We start from the raw sequence: 22,799 nt of genomic DNA on the forward strand, positions 1-22,799 counted from the left end.
TAATCATACCTCAGTGTTTTATATTTCTGTATAAGTAGTTTTAGAGACTCGATCAGTTTAGGTTTAGTATTTTTTCTTCCTCAGAAAATTTCCGGTGTGCCATATCATAAGACAGTTCATGTTTGTTGTCATTCCTTGTGACATTAAGGTTATTCAGAGGGCTAAGGTGTGTGCGCTTTACCTGTTGATTATAAAATTACTTTTGATTTGTTTTCAAATAGGCTTATTAGTCAGAATTTGCTCTGTTTAGAGACAGTTACATTGTGTTAAAAAATCATAGTCATTCACAGCAACAAAAGTGTACTATTTCATCCTGCAGGACAGCTACTGAGCTGAACTTGGGTCTGCCTCCTTCAACTGCTGTTCTACTCTATATTGTTAGCTCTGGGATGTAGGCTCACAGAGAAGCTCTCCTGGAAGAGAGCACATACTTTTTTTCTAAGAGTCCCTACATGAGCTTATCTTCTCATTTAATCTTATTACAGACAGTACTGTAATGAATTTGAAAAAAAATAGGGTAAAGAAATATATTAAAACGCTATCTACACAGCATTGGCTATGGAGTCTTGGAATGGCTCTCCTACAATCATGCATATTCTCTCACAGAAATCTACATAATTTCAAGCATGCAGATACTGTGGGCAGTAAAGTTGATGAGAAATGTGCTCTGTAACCAACTAGAAATGTACGTGTGTGTGTGTGTGTGTGTGTGTGTGTGTGTGTGTTTGAAATGGGATTTCACAGTGTTGCCCCAGCCTAGCATCAAACTGCCTCAGACTGTTCAATAAGGTTTATTTTTGAGTTTTGCTTCAGAGTGTATACCTGTAATAATACTCATATTACTAACATTTCATACAAGGCAATTGAATAAATTTTCCCTAATAGTTTTATAAATATATTTACCAATATTTATTTGGTCTGTAAGAATACTGATTTAACTTTTCTGATAAACATTTTAGTGGCTTGTATTAGTTTTTTCCTAATGTAATGAAAATGCTCACATTTTCTGATGTAATGAAATGCACACATTCCACCTACATCTTGAAAGAGAGTTTTTGAGCGGTCCAAAGGCCTACCACCAGGTTATTGTTCTCTAGCTTGGTTTTAACAATTCTGTTCTCGCTAATAAAGGCGTCACTGTTTTTGCAAACACTTTATTATCAATGTTGTTATAAAATGATTTTGTATTGATCCCATTACTGTTTTAATTTGCATTTGTCTGATTATTCTTGCTTTTGATTCCTTTTTAATGCATTTCTTTGCTTAGTTTAGTTTTCTGCCCTGTGAATTAGTTGTCCACAATGTTTTCCTGGTTTTCGTTTTTTTTCCTCTTTCTTTTTTTCTTGGTTCGCTATGGGCATTAGACACTAATCCTTTGGGGATTATGTCACTTTCTAATGCTTATTCTTCTGTCTGTGCCTTCTTTTAAAACATTTTTTCATAATAAAGACATTCTTTTAAGGCTGATGTGTTTTGATATCTGATTTAACAAATATTCCCTTTAGTTTCTTGCTTAAGAAAATTTTCTGTATTTTGTGCTTATGAAGACCTTACACTTACCTTTCTTTTCTTCCTTTTTTCTTTTTTCTTTCCTTTTTTTTGGGGGGGGGCAGTACTATAGCTTGAACTCAGGAATGTATGCATGCTAGTTAGACACTTCATCAATTGAGCTTTTGGTATTTCTATTTCTATTAGATGTATCTGGTTTTTTTTTTTTTTTTCAAATAAAGATACTTTTTCTTTTTTTTTCTGGCCTATGTAGAGATCATCCTGTTGAAGTCAAGGTCTTGTTTAGGAAGGATGACAGGTATACTATGATGTCTAGCACACCAGCATACTGGTCTCGATAATTCTTTGCTTTGGCTACTCTTGAATGCCTCTTTATTTCTGTCTTCTATGTGGTGGTGCTAAGTAAACACTAAAGCTTCACAATTGTCTTCAGTCATTCTGAAATTTACTTTTGATTGTGCTATTGGAAGAGAGACACAGCTAATTTGTATATTTTATATGAGTAGTTATGCTTTTATTAGTTTACAACCTATTCATTTCTTAACCCATTTTTATTGATCTCGATGTCATATGTCAAGTTTCTGTGCATGTTAACATGTTAGTAGGGTCTAAAACTTTGTATTGTTGTGTTTTCAATAATACCAGCACCATTGAATTTTCAACATTGCTCCTTAAGGAATTACCTTGGCTGCTTTTTGGTACTTCTCTTCCAAATGAATTTTAAAATCAATTCATAAAATTCTAAACAGAAAATACATATTCGAGTCCTGGTTGCAATTTGTCTTCATTTGTACATTGGTTTTGAAAGAAGGACCAGATTGATTGGTTGAGACTCAGATAAGACTATTTTTTCAAACAAATATTTTCTATTAATATCATGCACTTTACAAAAAAATATAAAAATACCTTCTTTTTATTCCTAGAAAACCTACACTTTTTTACTGTCTTTTTTTTTTTTTTTTGGCCAGTCCTGGGCCTTGGACTCAGGGCCTGAGCACTGTCCCTGGCTTCTTCCCGCTCAAGGCTAGCACTCTGCCACTTGAGCCACAGCGCCGCTTCTGGCGGTTTTCTGTATATGTGGTGCTGGGGAATCGAACCTAGGGCCTCGTGTATCCGAGGCAGGCACTCTTGCCACTAGGCTATATCCCCAGCCCTTTTACTGTCTTTTAAATAGTATATTTACAAGCTAACTTACCAAGGTATAAATTCTTACCAAGGACTAGTTTTTTATGATTATACACAGTTAATTATGTTTACTATGATTTGTTTCTTTTCTGTCTTTACGCCTTTTCTTGAATTCTATTAAGTGGCATCTTTTAGTGCAGTGGTAAATAAAAAACACAAATAAGACTTTAGAAGCAATGCTTTTAGCCTGGCAGTGGTCATTCATGACTATAATCCCTGCACTCTTACACTGCTGTTTGACAATAATAAGTTCAAGGCCATCCTGTATTACATAACTTTCTCTAATCCAACACAAAAGGAATCTTTAGCCATTGTTTGTTGCAGTTTTAGATGGATTTCTTTTTTAAGCCCAACCTTTTTCTCTTTCCTCCTGAGGAACCAGTAAAATGCATATCTCAACTTCACATTCTGCAGCTGTCAGGATTCTAGGAGCCACACAGTGTCTTTATAAAGTTGTATTTTAGTTACATGGTTGAATTCTTTCTAGGAATCACGGAGCATCAGTGTTTCATACATAGAGCTAAATCTGTATATATTTTACAAAACAATCTGTAGGAGATTAAAAAAAATAAAGCTTAAAATTACTGCTAATTTTATTTTTGAAGGAAAATTAAACACCCTTGGCATGTTTACTATGATTTGTTATTAATCTTAAGTGTTGACTTTTTCCTTATATGTTTTCGGATTTGCTTAGTCATCTTGAATATGCCATACAAATAGGTGTATAATTAAGGAATGTACATTTATACTTTGTTTTACCACTGGAAACTATTGATTATTCAAAATATATTTAAAATACCACAACATATATTTTTACACATTTTAAACTGTATGTTTTAAATACAATTTTTATTTTAAACCCTGGAATTTAGTGGATTAAAGTAGCAATATTTATTTGGCTGATGGATGCAGTTAGTCATTAATTTATGACAAATGACAAAAATATGAAGAAAATGTTAAAATTACCTTCAAGATTTAAGAACTTTTGGAGTTTTTGTTCATAAATTCTTTGAAATCATAACAAAATGATGTTTTATAAATAAACTGGTTTAATTTTTAAAGCTCCCTTTTCATCTACCTTTATCCCTTCTCTCCTAAAGTTCTGGAAGTTGCAGTTCTCAGTACAGAGGGGCAGGTCCAAGACTTTAAATTTCCTCTGGGCATCAAAGGAGCAGGCAGTTCAATCCAACTCTCAGCAAATACTGTCAAGCAGAACAGCAGGAATGGTAAGATGGAACAGCCTTGTAAAAATAGGCCCTTCCTCCTTATTCCTCCCCCTCCCCCGCGCCTTGTTTTCCATTATTCTAATCAGCTGAATATTTGACCTTGAATATAACAAAAATGGTAGCATTTAAAAGCAGATTTAAAATAATTCCTTCTCTTTCCCAATCAGCTTTGTCTAAATAAAAATCCCATAAGGACTCCCCCCCCCCCATTTTATGTCTTATTTTATTTATAAATATATTTTCTGTCAGTCTTATGACTATTTTTGCCTTTCTAGGGCTTGCAAAGTTGGTGTTCATCATATACCGGAGTTTGGGACAGTTCCTTAGCACAGAAAATGCAACTATAAAACTAGGTGCTGACTTTATCGGTCGTAATAGCACCATTGCAGTGAATTCTCATGTCATATCAGTTTCCATCAATAAGGAGTCCAGCCGAGTATACCTGAGTGATCCTGTGCTTTTTACTCTGCCACATATTGATGTAAGTAAATGTATGCTAATGAAGTTGTGGAAGGTTATAAAACCAGAGGGGAAGGAAAGCAAAACTGACATGCTGCGATGCAGAGAAGGACAGTGAAAAGAAGGGAGGGAGAAAAGACCTAACCATTTGAATTTTAAATGTTGGACTAGGTCAGAGACACAAGTTTATTTAAGACTGTGAACATAAAAGTAAATGAGCCTGGTTCCGTGATTATTAGAACTTTAAGTGTATTCTTAATGAAAGCTAATTCAGTAATCAACAGGAAAATGTAAATGACTCTAATTTGTTTTCAAATGAAAATTAACTCCTACCTTAGCTGCAAGGATAGCTGAGTATTAACTCTTAAGACTCTGCATTTTTAGGATGTCAAATTATCTTTAAATTAGCTGATTACATTGTGCACAGTGGCTCTAAGGTATTGTGTTTTAAAAAATACAGAATTGCAGACATGGAATTCCTATGCTGTGCCAGCTTAAATAGCCAAGATTTCCAGACCTGACAAAAATAAACTGTGTAGTTACAGTCTTTGTTTTGTATCTGCCTCATTGAGTTTATTTATAGCCTTGATCTAGTAACAGTTTGTTTCAAAGGGCTGCTTAGAAATAATCATAAAAATGAGCCCATTGAAAATGGAATTTTTTAAAATGACATTTGTTCCTTATAGAATTTTCTCAGTACAAATTCATGGCTCTAATCTCAGAAAGGAGAAAAAAGATCCTAATATACATCTGTATGTAAAATCATAGAATGGAAATTGTAATTGCATAAAAAGAGTTTTTGTTAATTTAAAAGTACACTTAAAAGTGTTTTGGACTATATAGCCTCTTTTAATTGAGATATCTGCCTTATTTAACAAGAGTCCACAATTTTGGTGATGAAAAACTTTATAGTCTGAAACATTCAAAGTTTAATCCAAACTACCTTTTATACATATTAGACAATTGCTGTTGACATGTTAGAATATAGAATCCTAATTTTATCTTGTCATTTTATTTACCAGCCTGACAATTATTTCAATGCAAACTGTTCCTTTTGGAATTACTCAGAGAGAACTATGATGGGATATTGGTCTACTCAGGGCTGCAAGCTGGTCGACACTAATAAAACGCGTACAACATGTGCATGCAGCCACCTAACCAATTTTGCCATCCTCATGGCCCATAGGGAAATTGCAGTAAGTATTTTTGCACTTCCAATTAGTTGTAGAGCAAAACCTGAGAGATTCAAAACAGCTTGTGTAATAGCCTGTCTTTTGGTGCTTATCAAAGCTAAAAAGGAAACAAAGCAATGTGGATTTCTGATTGTCTGTATACTGCCCATACGTTGTAAGAACTCTTGGCAGTATGTCATTCTTTCTGCTTAACGTGTCACATGTTTGCATGTTGGTTGACATACTTATTCTAACATTTCTTGCTTTGATTAGGGATTTACTAGAGGTAATCAAAGATGTACTCACTGCCTTTCATATGAATCTGTAACCCGTCTGTACCACACTTTGACAATAAAGGATACAAAAAAAGATACATACAATGAACATCATAGGTCTTACAAGAGAGACAGACTCTAAAGTTTAGCATGCCCTCTGCATCTCAAGTGTCGGAAGTTTATTTTACACTTCAAGTTCCTCAATACTTTGTACATGGTATATAGGGCTGCAGATTGTGAAAAGCTAGAATGATTTCTGGAAGGTGTCTTACTTAGTATTTATTCTTATAATTAAGAGAAAATAATGGATAAACTATTTTATGAAGTGAGTCATCTGGCTGGGATATGACTCAGTGGTAAGAAGCTTGCATAACATGGGGGAGGCTGAATCAATAGATTCATTCTCCAGAAGTGTGAAATTACTTATCTATCTGTCACCAACCTACCTACATATTTAACTGACTCCTTGTCTATCTATCTGCCTATTTATCTGTATCAGTAACTTGTAATATATATATGTATGTGTGTTTTGTAATATATGTGTTGTGAAATCTCACAACTTTATTGCTTACTTGTCTCTTAGTAGTAAGCTCATAGAAACCCAATAAGCAAATGAAATTTACATGTTGCCCTGCAGATTACCCTGAAAAATCATTAAAATATCAATTATTTTAAATCACAAGTTAAGTATTCTTTTATGTAAATATTTCTACTTGTATTCCATATTTATTTCAATAATTATTTTAAAATATTTGTGCTATTGCATTGTTATGTGGGTTAAACAATCTTCTTTTTGCTAGTATTATGCTTGAACTCAAGGCCTGAGTGCTGTTCCTGAGCTTTTGTAATGCCCAAGGCTAGCATTTTACCACTTGAGCCCCAGCTCCACTTCAGCTTTTTGGTGATTAATTGGAGATACGAGCCTCATAGACTTTCATAGCCAGTCAAGCTTTGCACCATGATCCTTAGATCTCAGCCTCCTGAGTTCTAAGCCACCAGCTCTTGGATCATTATTTATATAATAAATTTAATAAGATAATCTTGAACTTTATTATGTGGTTAAATTTTTTTTATTAATGAAGTTTGAGTTTACATGAATATTATTGTTCAGTGAGTTCCATAGTAAACCATGAGCGAGAAATGAAGACCAATTTCTCCCTGATTGTTCTTATGCATTTATCCTGACATTAGTTGCATCTTTGTTTTTCAGTATAAAGACGAAGTTCATGAATTGCTTCTCAAAGTCATCACCTGGGTGGGGATTGTCATTTCGCTTGTTTGCCTGGCTATCTGCATCTTCACCTTCTGTTTTTTCCGTGGTCTACAAAGTGACCGTAATACGATTCATAAGAACCTTTGTATCAACCTTTTTATTGCTGAATTTATTTTTCTAATAGGCATTGATAAAACAAAATACACAGTAAGTAACTTGTGAGTCCAATAACCTTTGACCTGTTATAATTTTAATAGGTGTCGATCTACATAGGACTTTGCTTTTAATATTTGACCTTCTTGCTTTAATTGACAAGACAGTATTGAAGGTTACTTTATAATGATTTTGAAAGGCTGTCGTTAACACTACTCAATTCATTTTGTGTATTAAAATACAAATGAATTGTTCTTATTGTTGTTTAGACACAATTTGAATAGTCAGGAATAGTGAAATGAAAAGATGATTTTTTTTAAATTCCTGGTTTGTTTACATAATTATTCTTTCCAGTGAGCCTTTCTTCATATTTGGAGTAATTTATTCATCATCTTGAGGTCTCCAGTCAAAAATAGAAGTTAATTAGTTAATAGCTCACTGTCTTACAGTCTTCCTACTGGAATGACTATGAGAATGTTCCTGTACGATAAGGAAATTCTACATAATTAGTACCATGGTATTTGTCATTAAAAATTTTAAATTCAGTTATAAGATAGCATGATATATTTTCAAATAATCGTTTTAAAGACTTGAAGACAAATGGAATGTATAGAGTTTATAATGGATTGTGTGAGAAGAGAAAGATAAGATTTATTTGCTGTTTAATTTCACTAAAATTTCAGCGATGCCTTAGTGAGGAAACACTTGGCATTGTACTTCAGTGTTTTTTAACTTGTTTCCTTTTATGAGAAAACACAGTTTGAAGAAACAATAGTTTAGATAATGATGTTATTGTAAAAACAGTAGTGATTTCTGTCAGTATTTTAGGGCTTTGGAGTCAGTTATTTGTATTCATGAGTTTCCCTGATGTTTTTGTTTTTTTCCCTTTGTAGATTGCATGCCCAATATTTGCAGGACTTCTACACTTTTTCTTTTTGGCAGCTTTTGCTTGGATGTGCCTAGAAGGTGTGCAGCTCTATTTAATGTTAGTTGAGGTTTTTGAGAGTGAATATTCAAGGAAGAAGTATTACTATGTTGCCGGCTACTTGTTTCCTGCTACAGTGGTTGGAGTTTCAGCTGCTATTGACTATAAGAGCTATGGAACAGTAAAGGCGTAAGTAATTGCAAATGACCTTAGTGTTTTTCAAGTGAATAAGTTTTTAAAGCCTGTTAGCTGTCAGTGAGGGTCCCTGACAGATTAAAATAGCATCTGAAAGCTTTATTGGTAAGAGAGTAGTCATGCCGTGCACAAATTACAATCAAGTCTTTTGTAATTTTCTAGGTTCACAGGATTTGTACTTTGGTGAGGCAGATTTTAAATTATGGACTTTCTTTCTTAACACAAAAGACTGACCTGAAACAAATTGAAAAAGTAAATAACGTTTTGGCGTTAGAAAGATATTAAGTAAAATATTCTTCTGAACTTAAGGCATCTGACAAGTTTAACTACTCAGTTTTAAGCTAATGCTTCATTAGCTCCTTGTGCAGCTGACCCTGTAGCTAGCTCTCATTGTACATGGGACCAGTGGCACATTTTATACCATACATTTTACTTTAAAATTTGCTCAAGGAGTTTGAAAAGATTAAAATAACTCCTTGTCTTTCATGTATAAAAATATAGATATTTACCTAAAGTGACAGAAAGGAGAAATATCCATGTCACTAAAGATTCTGTTAGCTAGAAGCATTTATTTGCCTACAAGTTTTGTTTATTTTTTTGTTAGAAAAAATTACTTATACAAAGATCTCTTCTGTGTAAAGAAGCCTTTTAACTATACATATGATGAAAGACAAATAGTAGAAATTCAGCAGGGATTCAGTTAAAATGAAAACCCAACCTCTAAAGGCAACATGTGTCTTAATAAGCTTAAGCACCATTTATTATAAAACTGTATGAGTTTTCATTTTGTTTTCCCTGGTATTCATCCACTCTTAATAGAGGTATTATGGTTTTGTTGTTCTGTTTTGCAGCAAACATCTGAATGGCTTTCATAGTGTTCCATACCTTAGGTAGACTTGAACAAAAAGTTTTGAAAATTACATGTAGAATTTTTGAATGATGAGACAAGTGGAATACTGAGTTCAAATATTTCTGAATTAAAGATGTCCTAATGGTTAGGAAGGATTTATTATTTCTCCTTATAAGCAGAACTTTATATGCTTATGAGCAGAATTTTTATCATCTAGTAAATCTGAAATGAAATGCTATGGATTAAAGAATGAATCACTATCCTTCATTAATTCAGAGCTAATTCAAAGTTGTTAGAATGATTCTGGCCCAATATAAGGGAATTCTCAAAGCTACTGAGAGTTTTGTTTGTTACATTTTTAAAGTTCTGACTGTCTGAGATATTGAGTGTCCAGTGAAACTGTATAATAGATAATCTTGCTGTTTTGTAACAGTTGCTGGCTTCGTGTGGACAACTATTTTATATGGAGTTTCATTGGACCTGTTACTTTCATTATTCTGGTAAGCAGACTCGTATTAGTTTCCCTTCCTTTTTAGCTGATACTCCAAACAAAAGGTAATTTGGTTAATTCATAAGTATTTATGCATTCAAACATTTGCAAATATGTCCAGTTTGAGGGAACTATTATATAGCATGTTTAAGCATACCATCATTGAGAGTTTATGTACTTTCTAATTAAATATTTCTGAAAATCACCTCTGTGAAAAAACATTTCCTATCCCTAACTCAATATGTTAAAATATCTTAATATAATCAAAAATGTATTTACTTATAAACTGTTAAAATTTAGTACTTTAGGAAAGTAAATGAACATTACCTTAATTTTTATATGAATTAGCGCACAGCAATTTAGTATATTTAAATGAATGTCTGTACCCTAAATTATTTTAGGGCATACATGTTTTCAGAGTTACATTAAACTATTTAATAAGAACTGAATTTTAAGCTTATATAAAATTACTTTTCTAGGGTTTATAATACCAAGTAAAATCGATTTTTAAGAAAATACCTTTTGCTATTGAGATTAGGTATTTTTAACTTCTTAATTACATAAAATTATAAAATACTGAAATAAAAGATCATAGTGAAAGAAACAGAATTTTAGTTTTTTTAATGGAAACATAAACAAGTTTAAACATTAACTATTAGATAATTCTGTTAAGTACTAATTTATCAGTTTTTTTGCTTTTAACATTTTTTAAGTCAAGATAAATAATCTTTGGGAGCTATTTTATATTAACTAGTGTTTCTTCAAATTGATCAAACGTTTTTAGTTGAAGGAAACTTAAAACACATGCATTTTAGTTGTCATTAAAATTATTTTACACTATTATTTTCACAAGGCCAAATGAAAATTGAGATGACTGCTGTATGAAGCAAACCACTAAGTTATTCACAAGTGTTCTTAGGGAAACTGAAGTTCTATCCAAATTACTCAGTCTGATGATGGATTCAATTTTTGTTTTTCTTAGTTTATATATGTTAACACAGCTTGAACTTACCTATAATTCAGTGACATGAAATGATCTTTGAAGGCAGAAGTTTCTTTCTCCCACCCCTTAGCTCTTTGACCAAAACATATTTATACTTTGCAGACAGAAAGGTAAATAGCTTTAGGGGGATGTTTTCTCTGTATAGTAACAACATACGTTTACTCCTGGTATACGGAAGCTTATATTTCTAAAGGTAAGTACTGGCTTTAGAGCATTAAAAAAATCACTTGGGGAAAGTGACTGGAAAAGAGATAAAGGATAGTTATTGTTTTGTCCACTTAAAATGGAAGTCATTATTGGTTATTCATCTCTTATCCTATCATGGTTATTATCCTATATTAAGTCTTTCAAGTTGAGATGTGAAGGACTTTTTATAACATTCTTCCAACTTAAACAAGTGAAAGAAAGCAACAGGTACCTCACAGTACAGATCTTGGAATCCTGCAACTGTGTTGTCCTCTAATCATCCTATTACAATGCAAGACTCAGGGTAGGGTAGTTACAGGAATGCGAAATAGTATCTTACTTGGGTTGAGAAAAGATGATTGTACAAGATAGGTTTTCTGAAAATACATTTGCAAAAGTAGATTATCTAGTGACACAGGCCATTGAAAACTATTTTAGATACCAATGTTAGTAATATAAACTATACTTCATACTTTAAAAAATGTTCATAAAACAAAATTACTTTTTCATTTTCCTAGAAAATGCAGTTTTTGTATTTCTGACATAAAATTTAAATCATTTTCTTAGTTGTATTAAGTAGATGTGCATTTTTAATACTAATGTATGAAATAAAGTAATATGCTAAGTAAGATAAAACTTCCGCCTTCTGCATTTCTATAGAATGTCTTGCCTACAGGCACTAGAGTTATTATATCTATGAGAAAAGCACTGGTAAGTAATGAGCAGTGGGAAACCATTAGTATGCCTGAAATGGTTTAATGAAAGCTTGGATCATGACACGTCATGAGCTGTTCTTATCATTTGGACAGCTCCATCTGCATCATTAATAATGAATTCAGTTCAGTAAGAGTTCAGCCACACACTCATTTAGAAGTTTTCTTCAGAGATCACCTCTTTGGCTGCTGGTCCCAGGGAGAACTAGGTTTCTGCTTGGCTAACAGCAAAGATCTGGAGATGCAAGTACAGCTTTAGAGTTGCATTTGCCAGGTAGCAAAAGCTCCAGGGAGGACAAAAAGGGTCAGAACATATGCAGTTCAGCTAGGTTACTTCAGAGTGGTGTTTCTGTTCTTCTGTCTTATCATATCCATGTCAGCACTGCACGCTGTGGAATGAATTTTAAGCTGCTAAGCTCAGACGGATGTGATTCAATTGAACAGGTTGATGAGCATAAGGCAAACTGTGCACTTCTATCATCGGTGGCACCTCAAAAAATACAATAAAATATTCCCTGAGTTCTCACATTTTATCATATGGGTAGTGTTTAGGTCTATCATATCATTAAGCAACATTAGCTTTCATCCACCAATTATTATCTCCAAAAGAATTTATGTAGTTTTTATCTGGGGATCGGTAAGAGTTAGTTTAAAAAAAAAAAAAAAGAAGTAATTCCCCTGTGCGGTGATTTTTACTGTTTTCAGCTGTGGATAGGAATTTTTTTCCCTCCTCTGGACCTGCTGCTTTCACATAGAATTCTGCTGAGATATAAACACGTGACTATACCTGTCACTTTCACATGGACAAACAAACTCACAGAGCAGAGTTAATATATGATTTTATTCCTATATGAATTATTGCATTTCCAAATTAACAGCTTAGGCATATAATTCTAATAACCTGTATTTACTTGTAGCCTCTCCGTAAGTAATCAAGTAACTACACATACTTACCAGGTTTAGAAGGATCTTTTATGTATAGAACTGCAGTTCTGCCTTTTTCACTGATGTGTAGTCTTCATCCTATTCCCAAAATAATGTTTAAATTCAGCAACATTTATTGGGAGTGGGGAGGATTTACCAAAACAACACAGAATAAAGGGACAAAATGTGACCTCCCTGGAGTAGAGTTTGAAGCAGTAGCAATGGGAAATACTTTGTCCTTATCTACCAACCTGGGAAACTGGGGAAGTTTTGTGTTTGTTATCATTTCTAAATACATCTTGAAGTAAAAAATAAACTGACAAATTAAAAATTACTTAACCAGGAAAAAAGAAACACGAAGTATACGTCTGAAAAGAGCTATATATGTCATGAAAGAAATGCAAAAAGAAAGGAACTCAAATTTTCAAATATTAGTTGATTTGAAAACAAACCTTTTGTTGTTTGTGTTAAAGTATCCAACTTGGACTACAGGTTCTTGTTTGTGTCTACTTTTGAGCACCACAGTTATGTTTTAAAAGAGCAAGAAAGCAGTAAAAGGAGAAAGTAGAAATATTACTAAAATATTCTATCCTATACAACCATAATTCTTTTTTTTTTTTGGCCAGTCCTGGGCCTTGGACTCAGGGCCTGAGCACTGTCCCTGGCTTCTTCCCGCTCAAGGCTAGCACTCTGCCACTTGAGCCACAGCGCCGCCTCTGGCCGTTTTCTGTATATGTGGTGCTGGGGAATCGAACCTAGGGCCTCGTGTATCCGAGGCAGGCACTCTTGCCACTAGGCTATATCCCCAGCCCTACAACCATAATTCTTATCAGACTATACTATGTCCTGAAATAGACCATAGAAACCATATTTATTCTAAGATTAATGAGAGAAGCAAAAGCATATTTTTACAACTGCTTATGTATGAAGTAGTATGTTGAATTCCAAGGAATTTTAAATAATATGAATCTGTGAAATATCTTTTTTTTTTTCTTTCTTTCTCTTCTTTACTTTCTAAGTGAGGTCAGGAAAACATGGGTCTCTGAATTTCTCAGAAGCAGAATCTGTCTTAAGTATCCACAGTTCAGTGAATATATCATTGTGCAGAGCAGGCAGGTCAGTCATGTATTTGTTGAGAGAAATGTATGTATAATCTAACATAAAGGCAACCATATTCTCATTTTAATCATCTGGAAGATAATCTACAAGATTATAGCAAAAAGATCTGCAGTTCTTTTTTCTCTAGAAAAATTTTTTTTAATAAAATTAAGTACTTTAAGACTAAATGCTACTTTTCTCCTTAAGTAATTAACATTGAAGGATACAATGCTATTTTTCAACACTTGCAAGTTAGGCCCATTAACCTCATTGTATTTTTTAGGAGGAAAGCTTACATCTAAGAGAAATAGTAAGGCACAACAGACAAAATGATAAACAGCTTAAAGCATTAGGTTTTTTCCCAAACTCATTATTTGGAAGGACTTGAAATTCTTAGTTTATTGCCCTATATAATTTTTTCTAACTATAAAATCAGAAGTGGTGATGAATGAGTACGGTAATGATATCCTTTCAACACGTAGTATTGTCACTCAGTGAAAAGGATCATGTTTTTGTAACAATATTATGTTGATTATTAGTCACCAAGAGATGGAAATCCTCCTTTTCTGAAAATATCATACTGGCCCATACTAAGTTGTAGAAAGCTCTCAATATAACATTTATTGTCTCTTAAAATAATAATCCAAAATGGGGCTGGGGCTATGGCCTAGTGGCAATAGTGCGTCTCGTATACATATGAAGCTCTGGGTTTGATTCCCCAGCACCACATATATAGAAAACAGCCAGAAGTGTCGCTGTGGCTCAAGTGGCAGAGTGCTAGCCTTGAGCAAAAAGAAGCCAAGGACAGAGCTAGGGCCCCCGAGTCCAAGGCTCAGGACTGGCCAAAAAAAAAAAAAGGAAAATAAAGTGATTGATTGACTTTATTTGCCAATAATAATAATAATCCAAAATATTTTTAAGTGCAGGAGCATCAAAACACGTTTTAGAGCCTAAAGTAAAAATGGCAAATTACGACAAACCTTAGTCAAAACATCAAAGCTTTTTTTTTTTTAAATCATCCTGGTCTACTCTCAGGACCTTTTGGAATCTTAAGACTTTCCTTGTCAGATTCAACTTCATGGGTTTATGTGTGGATTTTTTTATGCAGGTAAATGTTTAGAAGGATTCAAAGCTTTCTTGTTAAAATTCACCAGCTATCATATACTGAGCCACAGGAGAAAATGACAGATTTTTTTTGAATATTTAAATACCAAATACATACATACATACATATATATATACATGATTGAATGTTTACCTTATTTATAGTATTAGTGAACAACTATCATACATTTTATTTTATTTAATAAAAATCAAGGACTTGACATCAACCCAATTCTTAGGGTTCTAAAGGTAATTAATGCTTTTTCTGTTAAAGGTTATAAGATGATAATACCCCTTTTTAGAAACTTTTGTCTTTCCACTTAGATGGCTTTTAGGCCCTGGTATACATGTAGCTAGAGAAAACTAATTTAGATTTTCTAATTTATTTAATCATTATCTCATGATCATGTCTTAATAAGGATATAATTGAATGTCAAATGATCTATTAAAGAATTGATCATAGAGAGCCAACTGTTGTTTTTAAAAATTACGTATATACAAAGCTGAACTGGATCATTACATGCATAAAATGGAAATGAATCATCATAACTTATGATTCATTAAGTAAATTTTTAAAATATATTTTACTCTTTTTTTGGTGACCTCATCTTTTTCTTTATTTCTGTTAACAGCTAAATATAATCTTTCTGGTAATCACATTGTGCAAAATGGTGAAGCACTCAAACACCTTGAAACCAGATTCTAGCAGGTTGGAAAACATTAAGTAAGTATTTCTTATTTAATTTTAATACTTGACCAGCTAAGTAAAAGTTATCTCCACAGGGAGCACAGGCATTTCTGAAATGCCTTCTTCCAAGTGTAAGAATTATTCAGAACAAAATTTTAAGTCTCACTGTAATATAGACACTGGTCAAAAATTAGGTAATAATTTTTGTCTTGATCATCTAGAGCGGAAAATAAATTGTTTCAGTGGCTTCATGGAAATTACCTCTCACTATAGCAGTTTCATTTAAATTTAAAAGTTCAAAGTGAAGTTCCTGTTTGCATGGCTGATAGGATCAAATTAAGTTTATTTTGTGAAATCCCTTTTTCAATTTAAGGATTCTGAGCAGTTTCTCACCCTAGTCCTATTTTCTTAAAAGACTTTAGTATTACTGTTAACTTGAAGATTGTTGTTTTCATATTAGTTAAGCAAATCTTTATCTCATGTTGACTAAAAACTAAATATTGTATCTGAAGAAAAATGCCGTTGCTCTTAGCTATTTGTTAAGTAGTGAAAAATTGATAGCTATTGATTCATTAAATCATCTTAGAAGTATTTTCAGAGTTGTTTTTAAAATATGAGTCTCAATTTAGAATTTGAGGAGGTATTCAAGTTGGTTAAATGGGATTGTGAATAAGTACTACTATTTTTAATTTAAAAATGGCAGATTAATAGTAAGGGTAAAGTTTTAAAAAAAAAAAACTAGATGTATTCAATAGGTCAGTGCCAGCTTCATTGCATGTTGCATGGTAAAAGAGAGAGCTAATCTTTAGCATCTCTCTCTTTTCTTCCTTTTCCTCTTTCTGTCTTCTCATCTACACCAGTAATTACCGTGTTTGTGATGGCTACTATAATACGGACTTACCTGGGTAAGGTAGAATCCTACATTAACAAATTTATGGCATGATTTCTATTTTTACAAATCTGTCAATATCATGAATTGCCCTTAGTTTTTGTAATTATTTTGGGATATCTGATTTGCTGTAGTATTTTAAACAATAATATGCCTTTATTTTTTAATTGCTTGCCTGTGCATTTTGACTTCTTAATTTTGACTAATTTATAAAATATATAAATGCTTTCTTATTACTTTCTATTTTAATTCTGTCTAATAATTTTGTTTCTCTTTTCTGCTTATAATGCTTTCTAGCTATGAAGATAATAAGCCATTTATCAAGTAAGATCATTAGTTAGACATGGAATGCACTGACCTTAAATCCTTCTCATTCCGTCCTATTTTCTACAGTTCTTTTCTCCTTAAGCTATTCATGATGAAATCTCCAAAATTATTTTATTTTGAAGTTGTTCTCATGTTTTTAATCTCATTTCAGCTAGGCTTCTTCATGCTTTATTTAGTTAAACAACCTTAGGCTCATCTAAGACTAGTTTCCTAGAATCTGAGTTCAGGTACTAAGTGATTATCTGCCATTTAACCTTTCTGTATGTGTCACATTGTTTAGTGCCATATAAGTACATCACAGGAATAAAAACAGAAGTAGACTAATTAAAGATGCCCTAATTTGCTTTCACCAAAAGATAAGAAAGTAATGGGGGATATTTTACACCTTGCATTTTGATATAGTTTTGGTACCGGTTTATTCTGGAGTAAGAAAAGATCAGACCTGCTGTTGCTGTTTGTTCACTGGAGGCTGCAGTACTAAATGCTGTTGTTCTTTCTTAATCAGTGAAATGTTAAAGCCAAAATGCTGTTGAATTTGAGTGTGAACATAGAGAAAGTCACCTGCTACTACTGATATGTTAATGAATAAGTGGGATAACTGTTTTTCTCTCATGGAACCTGTTAAAAAGTTCACTTTATTTTTTCAGGTCTTGGGTGCTTGGCGCGTTTGCTCTTCTGTGTCTTCTTGGCCTAGCCTGGTCATTTGGGTTGCTTTTTATTAATGAGGAGACTATTGTGATGGCATATCTCTTCACCATCTTTAATGCTTTCCAGGGAGTGTTCATTTTCATCTTTCACTGTGCCCTCCAAAAGAAAGTAAGTGAATGGAAACCCCTAGGAGATAAGCTTGGTTATTCTTTGGCTTGAAAATAATACATACGTTAGGAGACAAGTTACAGCTGGCAGATTACTAAGTGGCATCATATATTAATCATAAATTAATTTTAGTACCATCTGGAAAGTCAAACTTTGCACACGAAATTGGACAAAACCTTTCATCTTTGGGATCTTACTTTGGGAATGTTATAAACTAGATACTCAATGTTAAGATTTCTTCTTTGCTACTAGAAAATTTCTACACAGTGTATCCAAGGTTTAAAAAAAAATAAATTCAGTTTTTGTTACAAAATGAAACTGAACATAAGGATGAAGGACATTACTTTTCAAAAGCATCAGAAGTTAATATTAATATTGCCTTTTTGAGTAATTTCAGAAGATTTAAAACATGTTATTTTTTCCTTATTTTAAGTAAAGTCAGTACAAATAATTGAAAGATTAAATTTGAAGAAGAAAAAGTTGATTTGTAGCAAGATGTAAAACTAAAAGAATCACCCAGATGCCCTTTAAATTTAAAATTCTTACGCCTTTCACAAGGTATCATTCTTTCTGTGTCTGCGCATCTAATGTGTAGTCTTTTTTATTCTGTTATTACTAGTTGGTCACTAAATTGAACAGAGAAATAGAATTGTGAAAGTGAAAACTATTATGTTTTCAGTCCTGACAAGATGATAGTGTTGTTACTTCCATCAGTTCTGAATAAGCTATAATTTTGAGATAATGACAGTGGAATGTGCAATACTGACAGATAATGTACATTCACAGCAATATAGGCATTAGGCAAAACCAAATCCAGAGGGTATTATTTGGACAAAATACCATTTTGATTGCCATTGTCTTGGTTATACAGCATTTCAGAGCAGTTAATAGCCATTAAATGTGTAGAAAGATTTTGTGTGAGGTATCATGGGCTGTTTAATAGCAATGAACTTTCAACTTTCTAAGCATTTCACAGGGAAAACCTGAGTAGTTACTGTAGAATTTTGCATATATGTTGTGTGAATGAGCATTTTGTATGCAAGCATAGGATTATATAATCCATAACTACTGGGCTTTGGGGCCAGACATCTCTGTGAATCAAAGATTTAATAGAAAAGGATTGAAGTTGTCACTATTTCTTATTTGTATCTATTGGTTGAATAAAGAGATTTTTTACAATGTGTAGACATAGGCAACCATATTTTAAGTTCATCCTGTCACACTTCTTTTGAACATGTTCTACTCAGTATTGGATATGATATATCTTATTTTTGGGTGCTGCCAAGATGGATTGTTAAGAATACAACAGAGAAAATGGTTGACTTAAAATTATGGTTCTTACTGCTTAGACAAGCATATTTAGGCAAAGAAAATACTCAAAGCTCAACCACATGGTTCTTTGTTCTAATAGTTTCAATTAACTGTAGCCAGGAAGAAAGCTATGCAAGTGTACTTAACAATTTCAAGATCATTTAGTGACTTTTTTTCTTACTTTTCAGGGAATGTCAAAGACCTGATTTTTGTAGGCAGACGATATTGAAGTGTGAGAGAGGAAGAGCTTTGAGTGTTAAATCTATTAGGGGGACAACATTTTCTTATAGAATTTCTCTTGTTTGTTTTGCAATTTCAAAACCTGTCTCTAATCTGGAAAGCAGTATTATATTCATATGCTGATATTGCTGCACACATTCCAATACCCCCTCTTCCTTTTACTTCTACACCACTGCTCATAAAGGGCCTAATTTTTAACAGTTGTTTGGGTTTCACTTTTTAAAGGTTGGTTTAAACTTCCTTTCAGACCTTACAATTAATCTATCTATTCATATACCCAGGCTTCAGGGGAAAAGGGAAATTACATGGGTAGCTCATTAATGGGAATGGAAAATGTGTAAATAGTTCTGTTGTGTGCTAATGAAGTGAATAGACATCTCAGATTCTGTAATAAATGTTGTAGCGAAACATACTAGTAAATGAGGAAAATAGTCAATGCTAATGATTGGCAAATACATCAAAGTACTTTTTTCCCCTTTTTTCTTTTGCCAAAGGAGTCCTGTCATCACAATGAAGCTCACAAAATACACAATCTATTTAAAAAGGTTTATGTATTTACCTACCTAAAGGAAATTGAAGCACATGAAACTTAAATGACTGAATTGCACATTGTGTATATGCAGTCAAACAATGAAAATGCTACATTTTTGTCTGATTTTTTCCTAAATATCTAGGTAGAATAAACTTTTAAATATATTGCTATCGTATTGGTAAATAATTGCTGCGCAACAATTATAGATCCCAAAATATTTCCAGACATCATACCAATTTTTAAAGATCATATTAGCCAGTCAGGACAGAGAATTTTTCTCTGATTATTATTTCAGCAACTCTTACTTCTTTTCATCATAGTGTGTCTTAGTGGATGTCAATTCTTCTCAGTTATCTTCCCTGTTCCTTAATTAGAGAAAGATGGGGAGAAACAAATATGCTTATGTTAATCCCTTGCTCCTCTGATTGTTCAATTCAGGTACGAAAAGAATATGGCAAGTGCTTCAGACACTCATACTGCTGTGGCGGCCTCCCAACAGAGAGCCCCCACAGCTCCGTGAAGGCATCAACCACCAGAACCAGTGCTCGGTATTCCTCTGGCACACAGGTAACAAAGACTTGACAGTCTTTCACTAACCTTATTCATAGAAAGCCTTCTGAGACATGTTCTGTTTAGATGCACTAATTGTTTCCTCATTATAATGATCTAGGTAGTAAATACTAGCTTTTTGGGTATTTTTGCTTTTAATTTCCTCTTAAATCTGTCCTTGAGGTATTATTTTGCCAACTAACCTTTTCAAGGAGAGGAGGTTCTTAAGAAGTTAAAAAGTCATATAGATCAGGGCTCATAGTGGGCATACATTAAACATTTTTTGAATAACCAGTCATTTCCACTTTCAAAAAAAGAAACAACACATATCTAAGAGTGGAAGCTGAAATACCCCTTAGTTGAGAAACAACAGTGTAGTATAGGTGTCTAGATTTAGACCAGAAACCACACACATTCTTTACAGAGTCATTTGATAATCTCACACACATTGGGTAGGTGGTTGTGTTTTTTAATAAGGTTAAGCTTGGGAAAACTAACATAACCTATCTGTCTTGCTATTTTATATTAATAGAGTCGTATAAGGAGGATGTGGAATGACACTGTGAGAAAACAATCTGAATCTTCTTTTATCTCAGGTGACATCAATAGTACTTCAACACTTAATCAAGGTCAGTTATTAGGAAAATTAATAAAATACAAAATTTGTACTTTTGCCAGCTTAGAATAATTCTTAGAAAATGCTTGACTTTGCTCTTACATATTTATATAATAGTTGCTTCAATCTGTTGAGACATCTTTTATTATCACTTACTAAAGTACATATATGTTCATATTACTCCAAAATATAATGCAAAAAATACAATTTTAACAGGATAAGGCACATTAACTACAAAAGTGATTATTGAAAGCATAACATGTCACAGATTAAAATTTTTCCTACTTAATACCTATTTTCTCTCCTAACCATACACTTATAATTTTTTTCTATAAACATCAATGTGACTAGTAAAGCTAATATGTAAAACAACGCCATTTTTCACCAAAAAGGCATAAGAGGTATTTAATATTTTTAAAAAATAAATCATGCTAAAACATTTATAGTAAATCTTTATTAACAAAATAAGAGCTTTATTGGTTTTCCTTTATATATAGCTTTTCCCATATTGTTTGATATGTCTATAGTGGCAACTTTAATTTGTTACATAAACTAGTATAGTTCATAAAATATGCTGGGAAATGAAATAATGTAACAATGTTCAGGGCACAAATATGTATGTCGTGGGTATTCCTGAGACCACTATGAAAAAATGATGTTTCCCTGTAGAATACTGGGAAAGATTGTTTATCTGTCATTTCTAGTTTGATGGGCCAATTTATAACATAAAATTAGGGCTCATCACAAAGAAATATTAAAGACATTTTAAAATTTGAATATTGTTCTGACAAGACTCTGGTTTAAAATTAAAGAGTATCTGTAGCATGAAAACCAGTCTGAATTTTTAGATATTTTTAATCAAATTGCATTAGCTGTGCAGAACATGATCAATAAGAAAACATTAGTAATTTACGGATTAGAATGAGTGAAACATATTTATTTCATTGCTTTGATGTTTTTTTCTTAATTCTGTGAGGATGGCTAACAGATGCTAAATGAATTACCCAACTCACATTTAAAACCTGGCAAATAAGAGAATAGAGCAATAATGTTCTTATTGTAGACTTTGTTATAGTCTAATAATTCATGTTATATAGTTTGTTTGTTTTTTTCCCTGAGCATGTATGCTTTTGCACTTACTAAGTGAAGCTTTTAGCAGTGTGTCATAATTTTTATATGTTTGTGAAAGTTTTTTCCTTCTGCTTGTATCAAAGTTGGTATGATCACAGATGTTTTCATAGGGGATAATCCCACACCTGTAAATTTGAAAGTTTGAGATTCCCTCTTTTGGGCCTTGGAGGTTATGTTTTAATATTAAGTAGTAACATCTTGAAACATAATGTTGCTCTCTATGCATTTAATTGCCATTTTTGTTTAACAGTGATTTTGTATAAATTAGTAAATGTCATCAGCAGCAGGTGTTTACTTGGGGGACTTAGAAAGCACCTGTGAGTTACTGGAATTTAACTGCCCGCTCCCCTTTCCTCTTTCAAATTAGTAGTTCAAATACAGTCAGAAAATTTCAGCAGGATATTCATTGCCAACTTGCCCTCTATGCTGATAAATTCAGAAAGAAAGAAAGAAAAAGATTGAAACTGTAATTAAAATGAGAGAACTGATGTATTTCTTTCTGTTTTTGTTTTGTTTTGTTTTGTTTTGCTTTAGGAATGACTGGCAATTACCTACTAACAAACCCTCTTCTTCGACCCCACGGCACTAACAACCCTTATAACACATTGCTCGCTGAAACAGTTGTATGTAATGCCCCTTCAGCTCCTGTATTTAACTCACCAGGTGTGCTTATACTTACAAAGAAAACTACCATTCTTCATGCTAAACAGAACCCTGTTTCTAAAATACTCAAGTTGCCAATATACTTACTATTATTACATCCTTAGTTCCTCAGTTAAAAAAATGCCAGGCTTCTAAAACTGCACTATATTATAGTACAAACTCAGTCATGACAGTATTTACAATAATTATCCATGTTTTTAATACAGGTGGCATAAATCTTAATATATTATTACAGGACTGACATCACATTGTCCGAGAGCCCATCTTCAAGATTTATATCACTTAGAGGTATCCAATCTATATAATATATTGTTCAGTTGACTCGAAAGCTTGCTGACAAAATTCTTGCTTCTGGAA

General features: G+C 32.9%; 1 protein-coding gene across 9 annotated transcripts in view; it reads left to right on the plus strand.

Moving 5' to 3' along the window:
- The window catches only part of Adgrl2 (adhesion G protein-coupled receptor L2), a 180,634-nt gene that overhangs the window by 152,833 nt on the left and 5,002 nt on the right, over positions 1-22,799 (plus strand). For 3 of the 9 annotated variants that reach the window (XM_048351649.1, XM_048351648.1, XM_048351650.1), the window contains 11 exons: positions 3,795-3,920; positions 4,196-4,401; positions 5,402-5,575; positions 7,037-7,246; positions 8,086-8,306; positions 9,596-9,662; positions 15,313-15,404; positions 17,232-17,400; positions 19,922-20,050; positions 20,565-20,661; positions 22,314-22,442. In XM_048351649.1, the coding sequence (XP_048207606.1) occupies positions 3,795-3,920; positions 4,196-4,401; positions 5,402-5,575; positions 7,037-7,246; positions 8,086-8,306; positions 9,596-9,662; positions 15,313-15,404; positions 17,232-17,400; positions 19,922-20,050; positions 20,565-20,661; positions 22,314-22,442 (1,620 nt within the window). Of the gene's footprint in view, positions 1-3,794; positions 3,921-4,195; positions 4,402-5,401; positions 5,576-7,036; positions 7,247-8,085; positions 8,307-9,595; positions 9,663-15,312; positions 15,405-17,231; positions 17,401-19,921; positions 20,051-20,564; positions 20,662-22,313; positions 22,443-22,648; positions 22,731-22,799 lie in introns of all 9 variants that reach the window. The other 6 variants (XM_048351653.1, XM_048351655.1, XM_048351654.1 and 3 more) reach the window with 3 other exon arrangements.

Source organism: Perognathus longimembris, chromosome 7, assembly GCF_023159225.1.
Source record: "Perognathus longimembris pacificus isolate PPM17 chromosome 7, ASM2315922v1, whole genome shotgun sequence".
Lineage (NCBI taxonomy): Eukaryota > Metazoa > Chordata > Mammalia > Rodentia > Heteromyidae > Perognathus > Perognathus longimembris.